A 17,054-nucleotide genomic window follows, 5' to 3' on the forward strand; every position below is an offset into this window, starting at 1 on the left:
CAATCGGAGGCGACATCAATGCCAATAAATGGGTTAAATGTAAAAACAGCCCAAGAATAAGCCACCAACTGCTTCGCAGCAACCCCACCAACAATGCAAAATCAGCAGAGTGGGCGGTGAGTCAACGTGAGTTCCTAGTTCAATAGCAGCAGGAGCAGAGACTTCTGGAAATCAGTGGAAATCCAGCAGTCAGGTTGGCTGGGACAGGCTTTTTGAGGAAAGGCGGCCACGTTGGCTCTGCCCGCAAGTTGTCAGCAGCAGCGGTACGTGCTAATCAGGGCTCCTGATTTCAACTGGGTTCGATATGAAAAGGCTATAGGACGATTCCCCGAAAAATTTTTTACACCGAATAAAATTTACAAAAAAGCCATGAGGCCACCTTGGCACTACTGAAACATGAAGGGGGTGGGAGAGGAAGACAGAAGAGGGGGGGGTGGCCAACAGGAACGAGGAAGAGGGAAAGAAAAGAGAGAGGATGTCCACAGCAGAGGTTTCATTGCAATGCAAAATACTGATGGCAAGGAAAAAATTGTTCCAGAAAGTTCCTGAACGATTAAAAACTAGCTTATGCATCATGCCAATGAAGCAGGTGAGCACTTCCCTCTTTGAACTAGACCAAGACGATAAAAACAGAGAGACAAAATGGTGGAAGCCTCTTATATCTTCCTCTGCCTCACCCCATGCCAAAGGTAGGCTTTTGAAAGCTCCAGGAAATTATACAAATACTCCAAATGAAATCAGGTGAGCTAAAGGCTTACAGTTGGGGTTCTTTCCAAGAAACCCAGTGTTTGGCTTCATTTTTAAAGAAGCCCATTCACGATCCTTAACGGTCTCAGTATTCACCCATTTGAAAGTGGATGAAACAAGGAGGAAGTCCTCGGTGCCTGACTCCCAAGAGTGAAAAATTTATTGTGCTGGTCCTGAAAACCAGCCAGCCTGTCACTCAGGTTCCTCAAAGCCAGGCAGGTGGCATTTTATTCTTGGGCCTTTGGGCAGACAGGATTAGTCAAGGAGAGCATTTGCACAGCGCACAGTACCGGGAAGTCGTTAATTGCTTGTATGGACCAACGTCGCCGGGCAGAGCGAGGAGACATCTGTGCGTGAAAACGTTACACCCAGGAGGAGGGAAGAAAAACACCAAGAAAATTAAAAGGGAAAAATATAGAATAAAATGAAAGCTTCCCACACATCTGATGGATTAAAAGGTACCACAATTTACTGCAAAATCGGGTTTGAACGACTAAAAATCTAAACCTCAGCAGAGCAATATTTGGATTCCCTCACCTCCCTCCCGACCCACTGCTCTCCCAACCCAGCTTCAGTGTCATTGTTCTTCAGTTCGAAACACATCTCAAGATATAAGGAGGCTGAGGTCAATGTTGGTGTACTCTAGGGATGATCGCAGGGCAAGTCGAGAAATGGGTGGAGGGTCTCCCCTCCCCATCAAGAGCACATGTATGTGCGAGAAGATTCTCATTCCTAAAAAGGAAGAAGTTCTTTGGTAGACTTGACACCCAACTGTTTCTGGTGTGTGGTTTGGTGGGCACTGGGGAAAGTGGAAGCCTTGACCTCAGGGCTGCAGGGCTATTTTCAGAGTGATGAGTAAGCAAGTGTGCATGAGAAATGGAGGGAAAGAGGGAGCAAGGCTGAAGAGCTGCCCTCCTGAGGGCACTGGCTAACAACATGAGCATCAGTGTGAAACTGGGGCCAAAAAGCACTGTTTATGGAAATCAGAAATTATTCTATTAACTTCAAGACCGCCTCAGTTATTTACATTAGAGCTATTTTAGTGACATAAACTGAAGCACGGGTGCAAAATTTTAGAAATGTTTATAGGCCAAAGCCTAATGTTTATCACAAGTTCTGGGTCTTCTGATTTGTCCTAGGAATAAACAATATTTCATCAACTATTAATAGTTGGTCCAGTTACCAAATGAATGCTAGCATCTCTCCAGCTTTCTAACTTCCTGTAAAATTTGATAGTTGGTTTTTATTGTTGTTGTTTTTTTAGGTCTCTCACATTTTTAAGTATTTAGCAACGAACCTTGGAATTCCATCTGGAGAACATTTGGGTGAATATAATAATAAGACCTAAGTAGGGCAGGTTAAAAATACATAAAAACAAGACAAACAAACGGTAAAATCCCCAATGGTTCCATAAAGCATCTTATAATCTCCAAAACACTCTATAATTCCTTCACTGCTATACTTTAATGCAGTTATATTCTCTTCCTTGACTCTTACTCATTTAACGATCTCAAGGGTAGAGATCTGAAAGAGAATAAAAATATGTAGGGGAAAAACTGGGGCTGAAAATAAAGACTTAGGCACAGAGAAATGTGGCAATCTGGAATCATTTTGAGAACAAAAGTAATAAAAGTGGTATTATCTGACATGTCAAACTAGATACCTAAGGATAAGAAAATACTCCTTGAGGGATAAAACTATATCAACCTCTAAGAGGAAGGAAGATGGCCTCTATAAGGTCATGGCTGTGTTTCATTTCCCTGTGCCTCAAGTAATGGGATGGACATGAACAGGTTCAAGGAGAGATGAATTTATTTCAGATTCGTCACAAAATGACTCACTTGTTTAACCTCTTATGAGGTTGAACCACATGAAACTTTTTGAGATTAAAAATGGTCAAGTATTGGGCGCCTGGGTGGCTCAGTCGTTAAGCATCTGCCTTCGTCTCAGGTCATGATCCCAGGGTCCTGGGATCGAGCCCCGCATCGGGCTCCCTGAGCGGTGGGAAGCCTGCTTCTCCCTCTTTCACTCCCCCTGCCTGTGTTCCCTCTCTCGCTATGTCTCTCCCTGTCAAATAAATAAATAAAATCTTTAAAAAAAAAAAAAAAGGTCAAGTATCGGGGCACCTGGGTAGCTCAGATTGTTAGGCAACTGCCTTCGGGTCAGGTCATGATCCCAGGGTCCTGGGATCGAGCCCCATATCGGACTCCCTGCTTGGTGGGGAGCCTGCCTCTCCCTCTCCCTCTACTGTTCCCCTGCCTGTGGTATCTGTCAAATAAATAAATAAAATCTTAAAATAAATAAATAAATAAGGTATCAGTTATTTCATAGGATTTCACCTAATAACTACTATATGTCACCCACTGAGATGTGCTTTCCTCCCAAGAGCTTCTACGGTTCTTAGAATGTTCTATTTCTTGGCCTGTGTGACTGTTAATTGACTGAATTATATACTTACGATTTGTGAACTTTTCTGTACGTATATTACACAGAAATACAAACGTTTCATATAAAATTACAAGTGTCTGCCCCCATTTTATACGGCCAGTCTCTGAAATAAAACTTAAAGATCACTTACTATATGAGGTCATCTTAGGGACTATAATAGCCTGTTTTCTGTGGAGAAGCTGTATATTGGGAGCCATCCGAAACTGAAGTATCACATCCTTCCCCTCCTCCCAGCAGATCCTGTCTGATAAAAGGTCATTATCTATGTGCCTTTGGTCCCTCTTTATGATTATGGCATTTATGGTAAAAGAAGCCAGACTGTGAAAAACATGTACGTAAGTAAGGCTTTACAAATGCTTTTGCATTAGGAGAGGTCCCATCGTGGAACTGGAGTTACTGTGACTAGGCACGGACTTTCTGCACTGTCAGAGTCAAAATGCTAGCCCACCTATTTTCCCAATCCAAACCCAAGCAGGAGTAACACATGACATGACTCAGAGGGGGATTCAGAACTGTCTCTTTGACTAAAAGATCTCCTCAGCCTGGCCCTGATGCTAAAGAAAATTCCCCCATCTACCCAACCATGAGTTTGTTTGACTGTTACGTCAATAAAATGCCTACTAGCTTGCTTAGAGGGGAAGAAAACCTAAAAATTTTTAATGTAAAGGACTTGGGAAGATAACAGGGGCCAGAGGGGCACAGTTCTGTCAGAGAGGTGAAGAAGAGGACTACAGAAAGGCAACAATCACTGTCCCCATCCAGCAGAGTGGTCTTGTCCAAGGCTGGTCCTGTCTCAAGCGTCAGTCCCTGCTGCTCATTTCAGTCACACACCAACCCTAAGACTAGACAAAGGCAGAGGTGTCCAACCACCAGTGTGAACCAAGGCTAGACACCACACTGCAATCGAAGTGTAGACACCTCTAACACCTGCTGGAAACTGGGTTTTTATTTAAAATAATTCAGTTTTTTAAAAAACACATTTCAGTGATAGTCAATCCATCATTTCTCAATTAGTTCGGGACAGCAACAAAGAATTCCTAAGGACTGAGCTGGTTAATAGCTTGGTGGTAGCTGTGTTTAAAACATCATGTCAGTTAAAAGGCAGTTTAAACCAGCCTCTCAATCTGACAACACAGAAAGAGTTCTTAGAAGCACTCCTACGCTCTGCCAACATTCTCTACAGTGTCGTCACCAAAGGCTTCTGACAGCTTAATATAGCTACGTTAGGGACGAGGAGTTCCTGGAGAACCCAGGAACATAAGGACAGGCTCAGGTGATTTTCACATAAACTTTCCCATTCAGATGGGCACTTCGGTGTAGACTTAGTAGAAGCATAAGACCCCTCAGAGGTCAACTTGAAAACTTCTCACCGCTATGACGTTCTAAATATATTGAGAGCCCAAGCCTTCAGAAGCATCCCTTAATTTGTTGACAAACATCAGAACACCAAGGAAGATCTGCAGCTAAATTATCCTACCTGAAACAGTGGGAATTACCTTAACAAGTGGAGGTAACAAGGATAGGGTTAAATGGGGAGTGACGAATATGGATTATAAGAACCACCCCATGCCTCCACACACACAATTCACAGTAGTTAAAACCAACTGGAAGGAACAAAGCAAAGGTCCTTCTTGAACAAACTAATTTTGAAAGTTAAAGACTACAGGAGGATTATTAACCTGGCTGCTTTGCACAGCAGGCAGGGAGACAAAGGACAAGAACCCAGAAGGAATAAGAATCGAAGGCCATGGCTCTGCTGCTTACCCGCTCCTTATAGTAGAAGGAGCTGATGGAGACTTGCTCCTTCTCACTGCGAGTGGGGCTCCCGCTGTACAAACGAAGGTTCCCAGGGGCCTCCGTGCGGATCTTCATGGGAGCAATCAAGCCAGTATGATAAGCAGACAAAGCTGACAGAGACCTGTGGTTGAAAACGCAGAATTATCCATACTGGCTACAGTCCTTCCATATTTCCAAGTAGTGTTACTCTTAAGCACGTGATGAAACCAAGAGAAAAAAAAGATAGGTAAAATGGGAAGAAAAGGAAACAGAAAAAGAACAAAATGAACTTATGAAACAGAAAAACGCTTTGTCTGCAGAAGCAGAGAATACTTCTGACTGTATACATAGAAAACTCAAAGGAATCTGCAAACTAGTAGAGCTAATAAGTGAATTTAAATAGGAGGCCAGTCTATAAAAATCTACTTATTTCTATATATTAGAAACAAACATTTGGAAATAAACATTTAAAAAATTTCATTTACAATAGCATCAAATACCTAGAAACAAATTTAATTTTAAAATGTGCATTGAAAATACAAAATATTGCTGAGAAATTAAAGAAGACTCAAAACAATAGATATATACCATGTTAGTGTATTGGAAGATTCCATATTATTGTCAAGGTGTCCATTTTCTCCAAACTAGTCTACAGAGTCAACACATTTCCAATCAAAATATGAATAGGCTTTTTTTTCTTTGTAGAAACCAATAGGCCATTTCATATTTTTACAAGAATGCAAAAGACCTAGAGTAGCCAACATAAGCCTGAAGAATAATAAAGTTGGAGGACACACCCTAGCAGATTTGAAGACCTACTATATAAAAGCTACATTAAGAGTATAGTGTTGGCATACAGAGAAACCAATAGATGAAAGAGAAACAAAACAAAACAAAAAAAACCAGACTCCAGAAATAGACCCACAAACATAGGGTCAATTGATTTTCAACAATGTATCAATGCCATTTTTTTTAAAGATTTTATTTACTTGAGAGAAAGAGAGCATAAGTGAGGGGAGGGACAGAGGAAGAGGGAGAAGCAGACTCCCCACTAAGCAGGGAGCCCAACGCAGGGCTTTTGGGATCATGACCTGAGCCGAAGGCAGACGCTTAACAGACTGAGCCACCGGCGTCCCAATGCAATTTTTTTAAATCAATGCAGATTCAATGAGAAAAGTCAAATTTTTTCCAAAAATGGTGCTGGAACAATTATGTATCTCTACTGAAAAAAGTGAACTTTGGCCCCTATTTCACATCATACACAAAAATTAATTTGAGATTGACTATAGGCCTTAAATAAGGAATCTAAAACTATAAATTTTTTAAAGAAAACAGAAGAATATTTTTGTGACCTTAGGTAGGCTAAGATTTTTTTCCTAGAACACAAAGACACTAACCATTAAATTTTTAGAGTGACAGGTTGGACTTTATCAAAATTAAAAACTTCTGTTTATCAAAAATCATTAGGGAAGGAGAAAGACAAGCAACAGATTAAGAGAAAATCGATACATACTTCAAGCAAAGGATTTACAACCAGAACAAAAAACAACCACAAATAAATGATAAGGAACACAGTCCTAAAGAAATGGGCAAAATACTTGAACAGGCATATCACAAAAGAAGATACCCAAATGGTCAATGAGCACACAAAAGCTGCCCAACTCACTAGTCATCACCAGGATGAGATACCACATACCCACCACAATGGCTAAAGTTGAAAAGACTGAAAACACCAAATTTTGGAGAGAATGTGGAGCAACCAGAACTCTGAAACATTGCTGGTGAGATGGCACAACCACTGGGGACAGACTTTTTGGCAATACTAAAAACAAAAATCATACATACACCTATCCTAGGACCCAAGGATTCTAGTCCTTGGGTAGAGAAATTAATATACATGAAAAAAAAAAAAAGACCTGAATGTGTAGATCTACTCATAATAGCCCCAAACTGCCCAAATATCCCTGAAGAGGAGAATGATAAACAAACTGTATTATTTCATATAGTGGAACCACTGACATATACAACTATATGGATCCATTTCAAAAACATTAAGTTGGGGGCGCCTGGGTGGCTCAGTCGGTTAAGCATCTGCCTTTGGCTCAGATCATGATCTCAGGGTCCTGGGATCCAGCCCCACGCCAGGCTCCTTGTTCTGCGGGAAGCCTGCTTCTCCCTCTCCCTCTCCATCTGCCCTGCCCCCCACTCATTCTCTCTTTCTCAAATAAAATCCAAAAACCAAAACATTAAGTTGAACAAAATAAGTAAGACATAAAATAGCACACGCTGCATGATGTTCTATTTAGATGAAGCTCAAGCACAGGCAAAACTAAAACTACAATGATGGAAGTCACAAGACTGGTTTCCTCTGGGTGAAAGGACAGGGAACCTTTGCTCTGTATCTTGGTCTGGGTGCTGGTCATCAAGGTATACACTTCATATTCGTGTACTGTAAATTATACCTCAATAGAATGCTGTTCTGATCCAAAGCCCAGATACACATATTCTTGTTTCCCTTTGAGAGTAGGTGATTGTTTTTTAGTACAATCTTTCAAATAAAGAACCCAAAGTAGCATATGGGGTCTCTGACACTTAACTCCCCAGTCCTGTTGGCCAAGGTCTCATCTGCCTAGGTTACTGCAGAGATTGGCAGACTCTCAGGACAGCAGTAGCTTTGATCTCCTTTCTTTCCTCTAAATATGCTGATTATATTACATCCAGCACACCCAGGTGTTTGCAGTGGGAGGGCTTCTGTGTTATCCTGGTTGCCCCATTGCAGAACCAGAAGTCTATCCTATATAACTGATAACATTTAAGCTTAAAAAACCAGTGGTATGGGGGAGGTTGTGCATGTGTGGGCTCAGGGATGTATGCTAGAACTCTCTGGACTTCCCACTCAATTTTGCTATACACTTAAAACTGTTGTAAAACATAAAGTTGATTAATGAAGAAAAAAACCTTTACTATATGACCCAGCAATTCCTCTCCTACATATATATACCTGAGAAAAATGAAAATCTAGGCCCTCACAAAAACTTACAAATGCTCATAGCAGCATCATTCATAATAGCCAAAAAGTGGAAATAACCCAAACATCTACTGACTGATGAATAAATAAAGAAAATGTGGCATATACATATGATAGAATATTATCTGGCAATTAAAAGAAAGGAAGTTCTGACACATGCTACGTGTATGAGCACTGAAAACATTACACTAAGCGAAAGAAGCCAGTCACAAAGGACCACATAACTATATGATTCTATTTATATAAAATGCCCAGAATAGGCGAATTTATGCGCAGCCATCACTATCGTCAATTCTAGAACATTTTTAATGACCCCCCCAAAGAAACTGCATCCCCCAGCTGTCAACACTCCCAAGTCCCCCATTCCTCCAGGGCTGGGTAAACACTATCTACTTTTTGTCTCTATCTGTGAATATACAACAAGCCATTGAATTCTTTTAAATGGGTCAACTATATACTATGTGACTTATATCTCAATAAAACAGTAAAAACAGGGGCGCCTGGGTGGCTCAGTCGTTAAGCGTCTGCCTTCGGCTCAGGTCATGATCCCAGGGTCCTGGGATCGAGCCCCGCATCGGGCTCCCTGCTCCGCGGGAAGCCTGCCTCTCCCTCTCCCGCTCCACCTGCTTGTGTTCCCTCGCTCGCTGTGTCTCTCTCTGTCAAATAAATAAAGTCTTCAAAAAAATAAAAAATAAAAATAAAAAAAATAAAAATAAAGCAGTAAAAACATAAAAAACAAAAACAAGAACAAAAAATACAACCAGGAGTAATAATAGGAAACACAGAGCAATGTGCCGGGCATGGTTCTAAATGCTTCTTAGGGATTAACACATTTAATCTTCCCGGCAACTGAAGGAGGTAGGTGCCGCTATCATCCCCAAGTTATTGCTGAGGAAACTCAAGCACAGTTTAGTAACTTGCCTAAGGTCACAGAACAGCAGGGCCAAGATGGGGACCCCATGGCTTGGCTCCAAAGTCCACATTCCCATTTGTTACTTTAGATTGCCTCTTAAAAACAGAACAAAACAAATAAACCAAAAAACCCACACAAAGAAAAATAATGGAGACCAGACAGAAAGCGTATTAAATTGCTAACAATGACTCGCCAAGGAAAAGGAAAGCTTTCAAATTTTAATTTAAAACTTCCATATTGTGAGTTTTTCCAACCACTTAAGGTCATTTTTAAAAATTTAACATGTTTCGGTAATGTTAGAAGTGGTGTATTAGTGTTGTGGACCTGCAGATGATACTTTTTAATTTTTTTTTTAAAGATTTTATTTATTTATTTGACAGAGAGAGACACAGCGAGAGAGGGAACACAAGCAGGGGGAGTGGGAGAGGGAGAAGCAGGCTTCCCGCCGAGCAGGGAGCCCGATGCAGGGCTCGATCCCAGGACCCTGGGTTCATGACCTGAGCCGAAGGCAGACGCTTAATGACTGAGCCACCCAGGCGCCCCATTACTTTTTTATTTTTATTTAATGTTCAAATAATACTTTAGCAATAGGGGAAAAGCACACTAAAAAAGAATTTGCCTTGTTTTGACAACAGCTTTTATCAAAGTACTTCTTCTGGTGGTTTGGTAGTAACCAGATCTCCCAAATCTCAGCTTAGTGGCAATTTCGTGAACCTAATCTTTCATGAATAAATCTTAAGAGTGGGGGGCGCCTGGGTGGCTGAGTTGTTAAGCGTCTGCCTTCGGCTCAGGTCATGATCCCGGGGTTCTGGGATCGAGCCCCACGTTGGGCTCCCTGCTCAGAAGGAAGCCTGCTTCTCCCTCTCCCACTCCCCCTGCTTGTGTTCCTGCTCTTGCTATCTCTCTCTCTGTCAAATAAATAAAACCTTAAAAAAAAAAAAATCTTAGAGTGGGTATTTACTGAAGAACTAAAACCACTTGTCCAAAGACAAACTCAGTGCTCATTTCCAGATGTCTGCCCACTTATGGCCCCATGAATGCAGCTAACATCTGCATCTCCCAGGCTCACCTTGGAGTAGGTTCTGTCGGAGACACTGCTCGATGCATCGTCATCGGCCTTGTGAAATACACCAGATACCCTGACAAAGGAGACACACATGTGCACATCAGGGTCAATGAGCTACACGTGGGAAATCCTAAGGAAGCCCTGGTCAGTCCTGGCTGTGGCCATATGTAACAAGGACAAAGGTCAGAATCTCTAGGATCCAGGAGAGATGGGATGTGTGTGGTGCGGAAAAAATCTTTTCAGGCACTTTTATATTTCTTTGCTAGGGGACCCATCCTGTGTTGAGAATCAGGGATCTGAATTAGACTCAAATTCATGCTCACCAGAATGAAAAGAATTAAAACTGTAATTTTGTTGAACATTCCCAGGATATGTCCACAGAAGCCAATTCAGCATCAGACCACTTAACACTACAGCAGTCTTTTGAGTTCCCAGGAAACAAGAACAAATGAAAATTTCCTGATTTTTCTGAGATTTCTTTACAGACTACAGGACATTCTGGGCTTCTTGCTCTCAAAATCTAGAATCAGAGAACCAAAAAAGAGACCAACCTGCTCCGCAGAACCTGGCCCCCGAGGTTCTAGGGAAGGGAATATTGGCATCCTGGTATGACCCATAGGCAGTGGTCACTCGGGCAAACGTTGGTAAGGGCGGAGTGACAGAGTTTGGGAGTGCAAAGGGGTTGCTGGAAGTGCTGTCTTCTTGGTTCTGAAATTTAAAAGTTAACAGACTAAAAACCACAAGCTGTCTTAAAGCTGACTTACAAAATAAGGACACATTAGTTTGGGGAGGAAGAAACGAAACAAAACATCAAAGCATAGGTTGGTACAAGAATCCCACCACGAAAGACTCAAGGCAGGAGACGAGCTGGCGCAGGCAGGGCTCCAAACAACTCTGGTTTCGTTTCACTTTTTGCAGGGAAGTGTCTTTCAGGATCTAGAAAAGGCACGAAACACAGTCAAGAATAGCAACATTCCTTCTCCTGATTCACTTTTCTTCTTCAAAGCAGTGGGAAGTCGTGAAGATGCAGGGAGGCTGGAGCTGTGTCTGAGGCTTCGGCATCCTACTTTCCACCTGACTCTAGAGGCTCACAGAGCATATTCGAGAAGCCCTCTCCTTAGCCAGGGCAGACACACAAAGCTTAAGAGAACACATTTCTTTCTGGTGAATTCTACTCCTTTCCTCGCCTTCTAGCTGAACCCCCAACCCCTCATGAAAATTTCAGTATCCTAGAAGTAATACCCAATACAGGCCAGGGGGAACAGATTTCACTTTGGTGGAAATTACAATGTATCTTTTTTTTTTTTTTTTTGCTTCTTTAAAAATATAAATCCTAACATTTTAAGGCACATGCTATAGACATAAACTGACATACACATACTGAAGACAGGTGTGTAACTGGGCCTGCGTGGTCCAACATGGAAGTCATTACCCACATGCGGCTACACAGCATGTGAAATGAGGTAGTCTGAATAGAGATGTGCTGGGGCGCCTGGGTGGCTCAGTGGGTTAAGCGTCTGCCTTCAGCTGGAGTCATGATCTCGGGGGTCCTGGGACTAAGCCCAGCTTCAGGCTACCTGCTCAACAGGGAGTCTGCTTCTTCCTCTCCCTCTGCCCCACCCCCCTGTTTGTTTTCTCTCTCTCTCAAATAAATAAAATCTTAAAAAAAAATAAAAAAAGGAAAGGGCCAGCCTCAGTTGTTAGGCGTGCTGAATTGAAATGTGCTTGTAAGTGTAAAATTCATACCAAGTGTTGAAGACTTAGTACAAAAAAGAGAATGCAAACTTTTTTTTTTTTTTTAAAGATTTTATCTATTTATTTGACAGAGACAGAGATAGTGAGAGCAGGAACACAAGCAGCGGGAGGGGGAGAGGGAGAAGCAGGCCTCCCCCCGAGGAGGGAGCCCGATGTGGGACTCGATCCCAGGACCTGGGATCATGACCTGAGCCGAAGGCAGACGCTCAACGACTGAGCCACCCAGGCGCCCGAGAATGCAAACTCTTGCAATAATTTTTATATGGACTACATGCTGAGATGAAAATGCTTTGCATATACTGGGGTACGTAAAAATATTACTGACATTAATTTACCTGCTACTTTCAATTTTTTTTTTTTTAGTGTGGCTACTAGAAAATTTTAAATTACGTGTAGCCTGCATTATATTTTTATCAGGCAGCACCGAATTAGACCTTTAAAGATACTCCCTAATCCTATCATTTTAATAACAATAGGAACATCTATCTTTTCTGCATGTGCAAATAAGACAATGAAATATTCAAATTCCAAGTACAGACAAACAAAAAAACAGACTCCCAACTATAGAGAACAGATGGTTACCAGAGGGCAGGTGGGTGGGAGGATGGGTGAAACAGGTGATGGGGATTAAGGAGTGCGCTTGTGATGAGCACTGAGTAATGCATAGAATTGCTGAATCACTATATTGTACACCTGAAACTAATTTAATATAACACTACATATTATACTTGGATGAAAAATAAAAATTTCCAAGCACAAAATGCACTTATACTACAAAATCAGAGTAGCATTTGAGAGATCCTTACACCACTTGAAAATTTTCTTGGTTACGTATCTTCCCCCAGGAAGATGGGTCAAGTGTATATGATACAAACTAGGCAAAGGGTGTGTAGTAGTTGGGTCATCTTGGTTTGTCAGGACATTTCAGTTACTTCACTCATGACGCTGCTCAAACTGAGAAAGGTGTATCATACCCAGCTCGTGGGGCTTTTTTAATGGAGATTCTGCCTGATTAGCTCTGATTAGAAATGCCAAAGCAAGTTTCTGAGGCTGCAGGAGCAAGGACTAGATGCCAGGCTACCCCACCTCCATTCAGGCACCACCATCCCTTCAGATACCTCACCTGGGCAGCCAGCCAGCCTCACCTGAGGATGATACCACCTCTTTTCTTGGAATGGATTTTTTTTTTTTTTATTGCCTTACATTTTGTTTTTGTTTTTAAGTAGGCTCCATGCCCAGCATGGGGCCCAATGCAGGGCTTGAACTCACGACCCTGAGATCAAGACCTGAGCTGAGATCAAGAGTCGGATGCTTAACTGAGCCACTCAGGCGCCCCTTGTTTTCCGATGATAAAGTATCTTTTAGCTTCAGAATACATCTTGCCGGGTGCCTGGGTGGCTCAGTTGGTTAAGCGACTGCCTTCGGCTCAGGTCATGGTCCTGGAGTCCCAGGATCAAGTCCCGCATCAGGCTCCCTGCTCGGCAGGGAGTCTGCTTCTTCCTCTGACCCTCCCCCCTCTCATGTGCTCTTTCTCTCTCATTCTCTCTCTCAAATAAATAAAATCTTTAAAAAAAAAAAAGAATGGGGCGCTTGGGTGGCTCAGTCGTTAAGCGTCTGCCTTCGGCTCAGGTCATGATCCCAGCGTCCTGGGATCAAGTCCCACATTGGGCTCCCTGCTCAGCAGGAAGCCTGCTTCTCCCTTGCCCATTCCCCCTGCTTGTGTTCTTGCTCTCGCTATCTCTGTCTCTGTCAAATAAATAAATAAAATCTTTAAAAAAAAAAAAATACACCTTGCCTACTGTTTCCAGATAAATGAAAATGTACTGCAGGGTTCTTAACCAGGGATTAATGCATAGCTTTAATGACATCCAAAAGCAGATTATATACAATTATAGAGCTACAACTATATTTCTAAATTATATACAACATTTGTGCAAATTTCTCTGGGGAAGGGTCCATTGTTTTCGTTGGATGTTCAAAGGGGGTCCATGATCCAAAAAGGTTAAGAACCACTGCTCTGATGTTTTCTATACACAGTGAAGTTATCACCGAAGCACACACACACATATGACTTTCAAATCTTATCTACTGGAGTTTTCATTCAACTTTACCACTCAACTTAGCTGCTGATGCCTGTGAACAGACGTCTCCTCTTACAACACTAAGGGGAATGTGTGGACACAGACCCTTACCTTTAGCAGCTTCGCTTTCATTGTGGATGTGATGGTTGTGGGGTTGACAAACTGGAAGGAAGGGGCAGCGTTGTTGGGATACTGCGCAGGGAACTTCACCAGCATCTTGACACGGTGACCACTGCAGTGCACGGATACTGTGCAGCTCCTGTCCGCCGCGTCCATCTGCAGACGACAGAGGGACAACTGCTCGCGAGATGAGCCATTGGGCATCTCCGGATGCAAATGAATGTATTTATTTATATATTTTTATTTTTTTAAAGATTCTATTTATTTGAGAGAGAGAGAATGAGAGACAGAGAGCATGAGAGGGAGGAGGGTCAGAGGGAGAAGCAGACTCCCTGCTGAGCAGGGAGCCCGATGCGGGACTCGATCCCGGAACTCCAGGATCATGACCTGAGCCGAAGGCAGTCGCTTAACCAACTGAGCCACCCAGGCGCCCCCGGACGCAAATGAATTTAAACAAGCTAACTGCAAGCTCTAGGCTCCCGGGACCTGGGCAAAGGGAGACTCTCCAGAGACAAATGAATTTGGAAGATTTAGACAACTCGTGTTCAAGACAGATTTTTAATTTTAGCACTGATTTAATAAGTTCAAAGTATTTTGACTTAAAAAAGCTTCAGCCTGAAGCTGTGAGGTAGAACTGAAACTTGCTATATTTATTTTGAGATGAGAAAATAAAGCAGGAAGAAATTGAAATACCGGACTCGAGTTAAAAAGCACTCCTGGGAAAATCCATGGAGACAGAAAGCGGATTAGTGGGTGCCAGGGGCGGGGGCTCGGGCAATGGGACGTGACTGCTAATAGGATTTTTTAGGAATGATGAAATGATGAACATGCTCTGGAATTAGGGGTGATGGTAGCACAGCTCCGTGACTATACTATGAACCACCGAATTGTACACTTTAGAAGGGTAAATTTTATGGTAAATGAATTTTATCTCAATACTTCTAAAAAAGCACTCCTGGAAAAGGAATCAAGATCTCCTTCTGAAACTAGAATCACTTGGCTGTCCACACTGTTCTCAACAAAGGATTATGATCTGAATTGATACAGGTAACCAATTAATCAAAGAATCCTTTCTCTCTCGATTTCTCGCGCTGCCAACCAGAGAAGGCAGCTGGAGTAGAGCGAAAAAAGGCACACACGTGGGAAATCTGGAGACAGATTCAAATTGTATCTCTTCTACCAAATAGCTGCTGACTTCAGACAAGTCATTACATCTCTTAGTGTCAGTTTCCTCTTGTAAAGTAGGGAGAAAAGCATGTATTGCAGAGTTGTTTTAAATGCCAAAGGAAGGGCGCCTGGGTGGCTCAGTCGTTAAGCGTCTGCCTTCGGCTCAGGTCGTGGTCCCAGGGTCCTGGGATCGAGCCGCTCATCGGGCTCCCTGCTCCGCGGGAGGCCTGCTTCTCCCTCTCCTGCTCCCCTGCTTGTGTTCCCTCTCTCGCTCTCTGTCAAATAAATAAATAAAATCTTTAAAAAAATAAAAAATAAAAATAAAACAAACGCCAAAGGAGGGGCACCTGGATGGCTCAATTGGTTTAAGCATCTGATTCTTGATTTCAGCTGAGGTCATGAGCTCCGGGTTGTGAGATGGGAGCCCTGCATTGGGTTACATGCTGGGCGTGGAGCCTGCTTGGGATTCTCTCTGTCCCTCTGCCCCACTCCTCCCAAAAAGGCCAAAGGAGATAATTATGCACATATCCATACCTACTGTTAGTTGAATCTGGGCAAAAAAGAAATCAAGCTTCAAAACTCCTTCACAGACTCAATTCTCTGAAGGAAAGCATTTCAATACCTCCCCAAAAGGAAGAGAGTAAACCTTTCCATGTGTTAAATGAACAAAGAGGTTTGGTGACCTTCTTACTATGAATCTAAGTCATTAAGGAAATGACCAGCTTTAAAGGGAGACAGTACAGCAGAGTCCAAAGAACCTGGTATGTGTGTGGGGAGGGGGGGGGGTGGTCAGGAGGTTTGGCTTCTAAATTCAGCTCTGCCACTAACCACACCAGTAACCTCTGCCAAATCACTAAGCCTTCCTGGCTCTAAGTAACTTCACACATGGTAAAATGAGGTGTTGGAGCAGCTTAAGAGGATTTCAAGACACATGAGCATCAGTTTATTCCTTGGTTCATCTTACGAGAAAATACTATGGTGAGACTATAATTTGCATTTGTAAAACATCTATTTCTCTAGAAAACCTAGAAAATAAAAAAGCAAGCAGACAGATTCACTTGTTGGTGCAGCAAAGCTCTTTGCTAGCCGAGATCAGAGCTGAAAGAGTCCCCTCGCCCACCGACTGCCATCCGCAAGCAGGGGAACGAGGCCGTAAACTAGCGAGCACCTCCACGTTGACGTTCCGGATCTGCACGTTGATCAGCGAGAACTCTTGCTGCAGAGTCTGAGGCAGCCCTGGCTGCTCCGATTTATTCTCTTCCAGGATACTGCTCGGGGGGTCTTCCTTTAAGACTAGCAGGAGAGAGAGGTTCTTCAGTTGTTGGAAAACCCTTTTGAAAATGGGTCCGAGAGCCATTCTAGGGTATTTGCCATAACTCTGAGATGCACAGAGGGGCACTTCCCCTGAAACACCCGTTTGACCGATTGATTACCTTCTTCCTCCCCGTGGCTCAAGTTGTGCTGGTGATCTGTATCTTGAGTGTGAAGGGTCTTCTCTGGTTCCGGCAGAAGAGAAATGCTCTCAATGAACTCATCGACACCATCTAATATGTCGTTTGCACAAAGCTGCAACAAAGGGTAGAAGATCTAGGTCTACAGATGTCAGTGGAAATGATCATCATGTCTGGTTAGGGTTCTGACTTAAAAATGGGAATCACAAAGGCTAAAGATGTCGGCCAAAAACCGATACAATCAGAATAGGTTTTACCCTCCACCAAATCTCCCTGATTAAATACACAGGAGAACAGACTTTTAGCTACCCTGGAAATTTTTCATCCTGTTCATAGTTTGTGCAAGCCTCAGAAAACATTAAATTCCAAGCCTTTATGGAGTTGCTCAGCTAACCCAAGACCAAAAATGAACAAATGGTACTTTCTGGAAAAAATATATTTGAAAGGCAGTAAGGTGATGATACTTAACCAAAATGCTAAGCGTGACTTCGTACTGAGCAGT

General features: G+C 42.6%; 1 protein-coding gene across 1 annotated transcript in view; it reads right to left on the bottom strand.

The window, feature by feature from the left end:
- Window positions 1-17,054, bottom strand: part of WDR59 (WD repeat domain 59) — an 84,184-nt gene that overhangs the window by 20,412 nt on the left and 46,718 nt on the right. Inside the window, exons 12-19 of the mRNA XM_044911453.1 lie at window positions 16,535-16,667; window positions 16,270-16,394; window positions 13,926-14,090; window positions 10,819-10,914; window positions 10,530-10,686; window positions 9,982-10,051; window positions 4,960-5,113; window positions 1,038-1,094 (exon numbers count right to left, since the gene is read on the bottom strand). Coding sequence (XP_044767388.1) covers window positions 1,038-1,094; window positions 4,960-5,113; window positions 9,982-10,051; window positions 10,530-10,686; window positions 10,819-10,914; window positions 13,926-14,090; window positions 16,270-16,394; window positions 16,535-16,667 — 957 coding nt within the window. The remainder of the gene's footprint in view (window positions 1-1,037; window positions 1,095-4,959; window positions 5,114-9,981; window positions 10,052-10,529; window positions 10,687-10,818; window positions 10,915-13,925; window positions 14,091-16,269; window positions 16,395-16,534; window positions 16,668-17,054) is intronic.

This window comes from Neomonachus schauinslandi, chromosome 16 (genome assembly GCF_002201575.2).
Source record: "Neomonachus schauinslandi chromosome 16, ASM220157v2, whole genome shotgun sequence".
Classification (NCBI taxonomy): domain Eukaryota; kingdom Metazoa; phylum Chordata; class Mammalia; order Carnivora; family Phocidae; genus Neomonachus; species Neomonachus schauinslandi.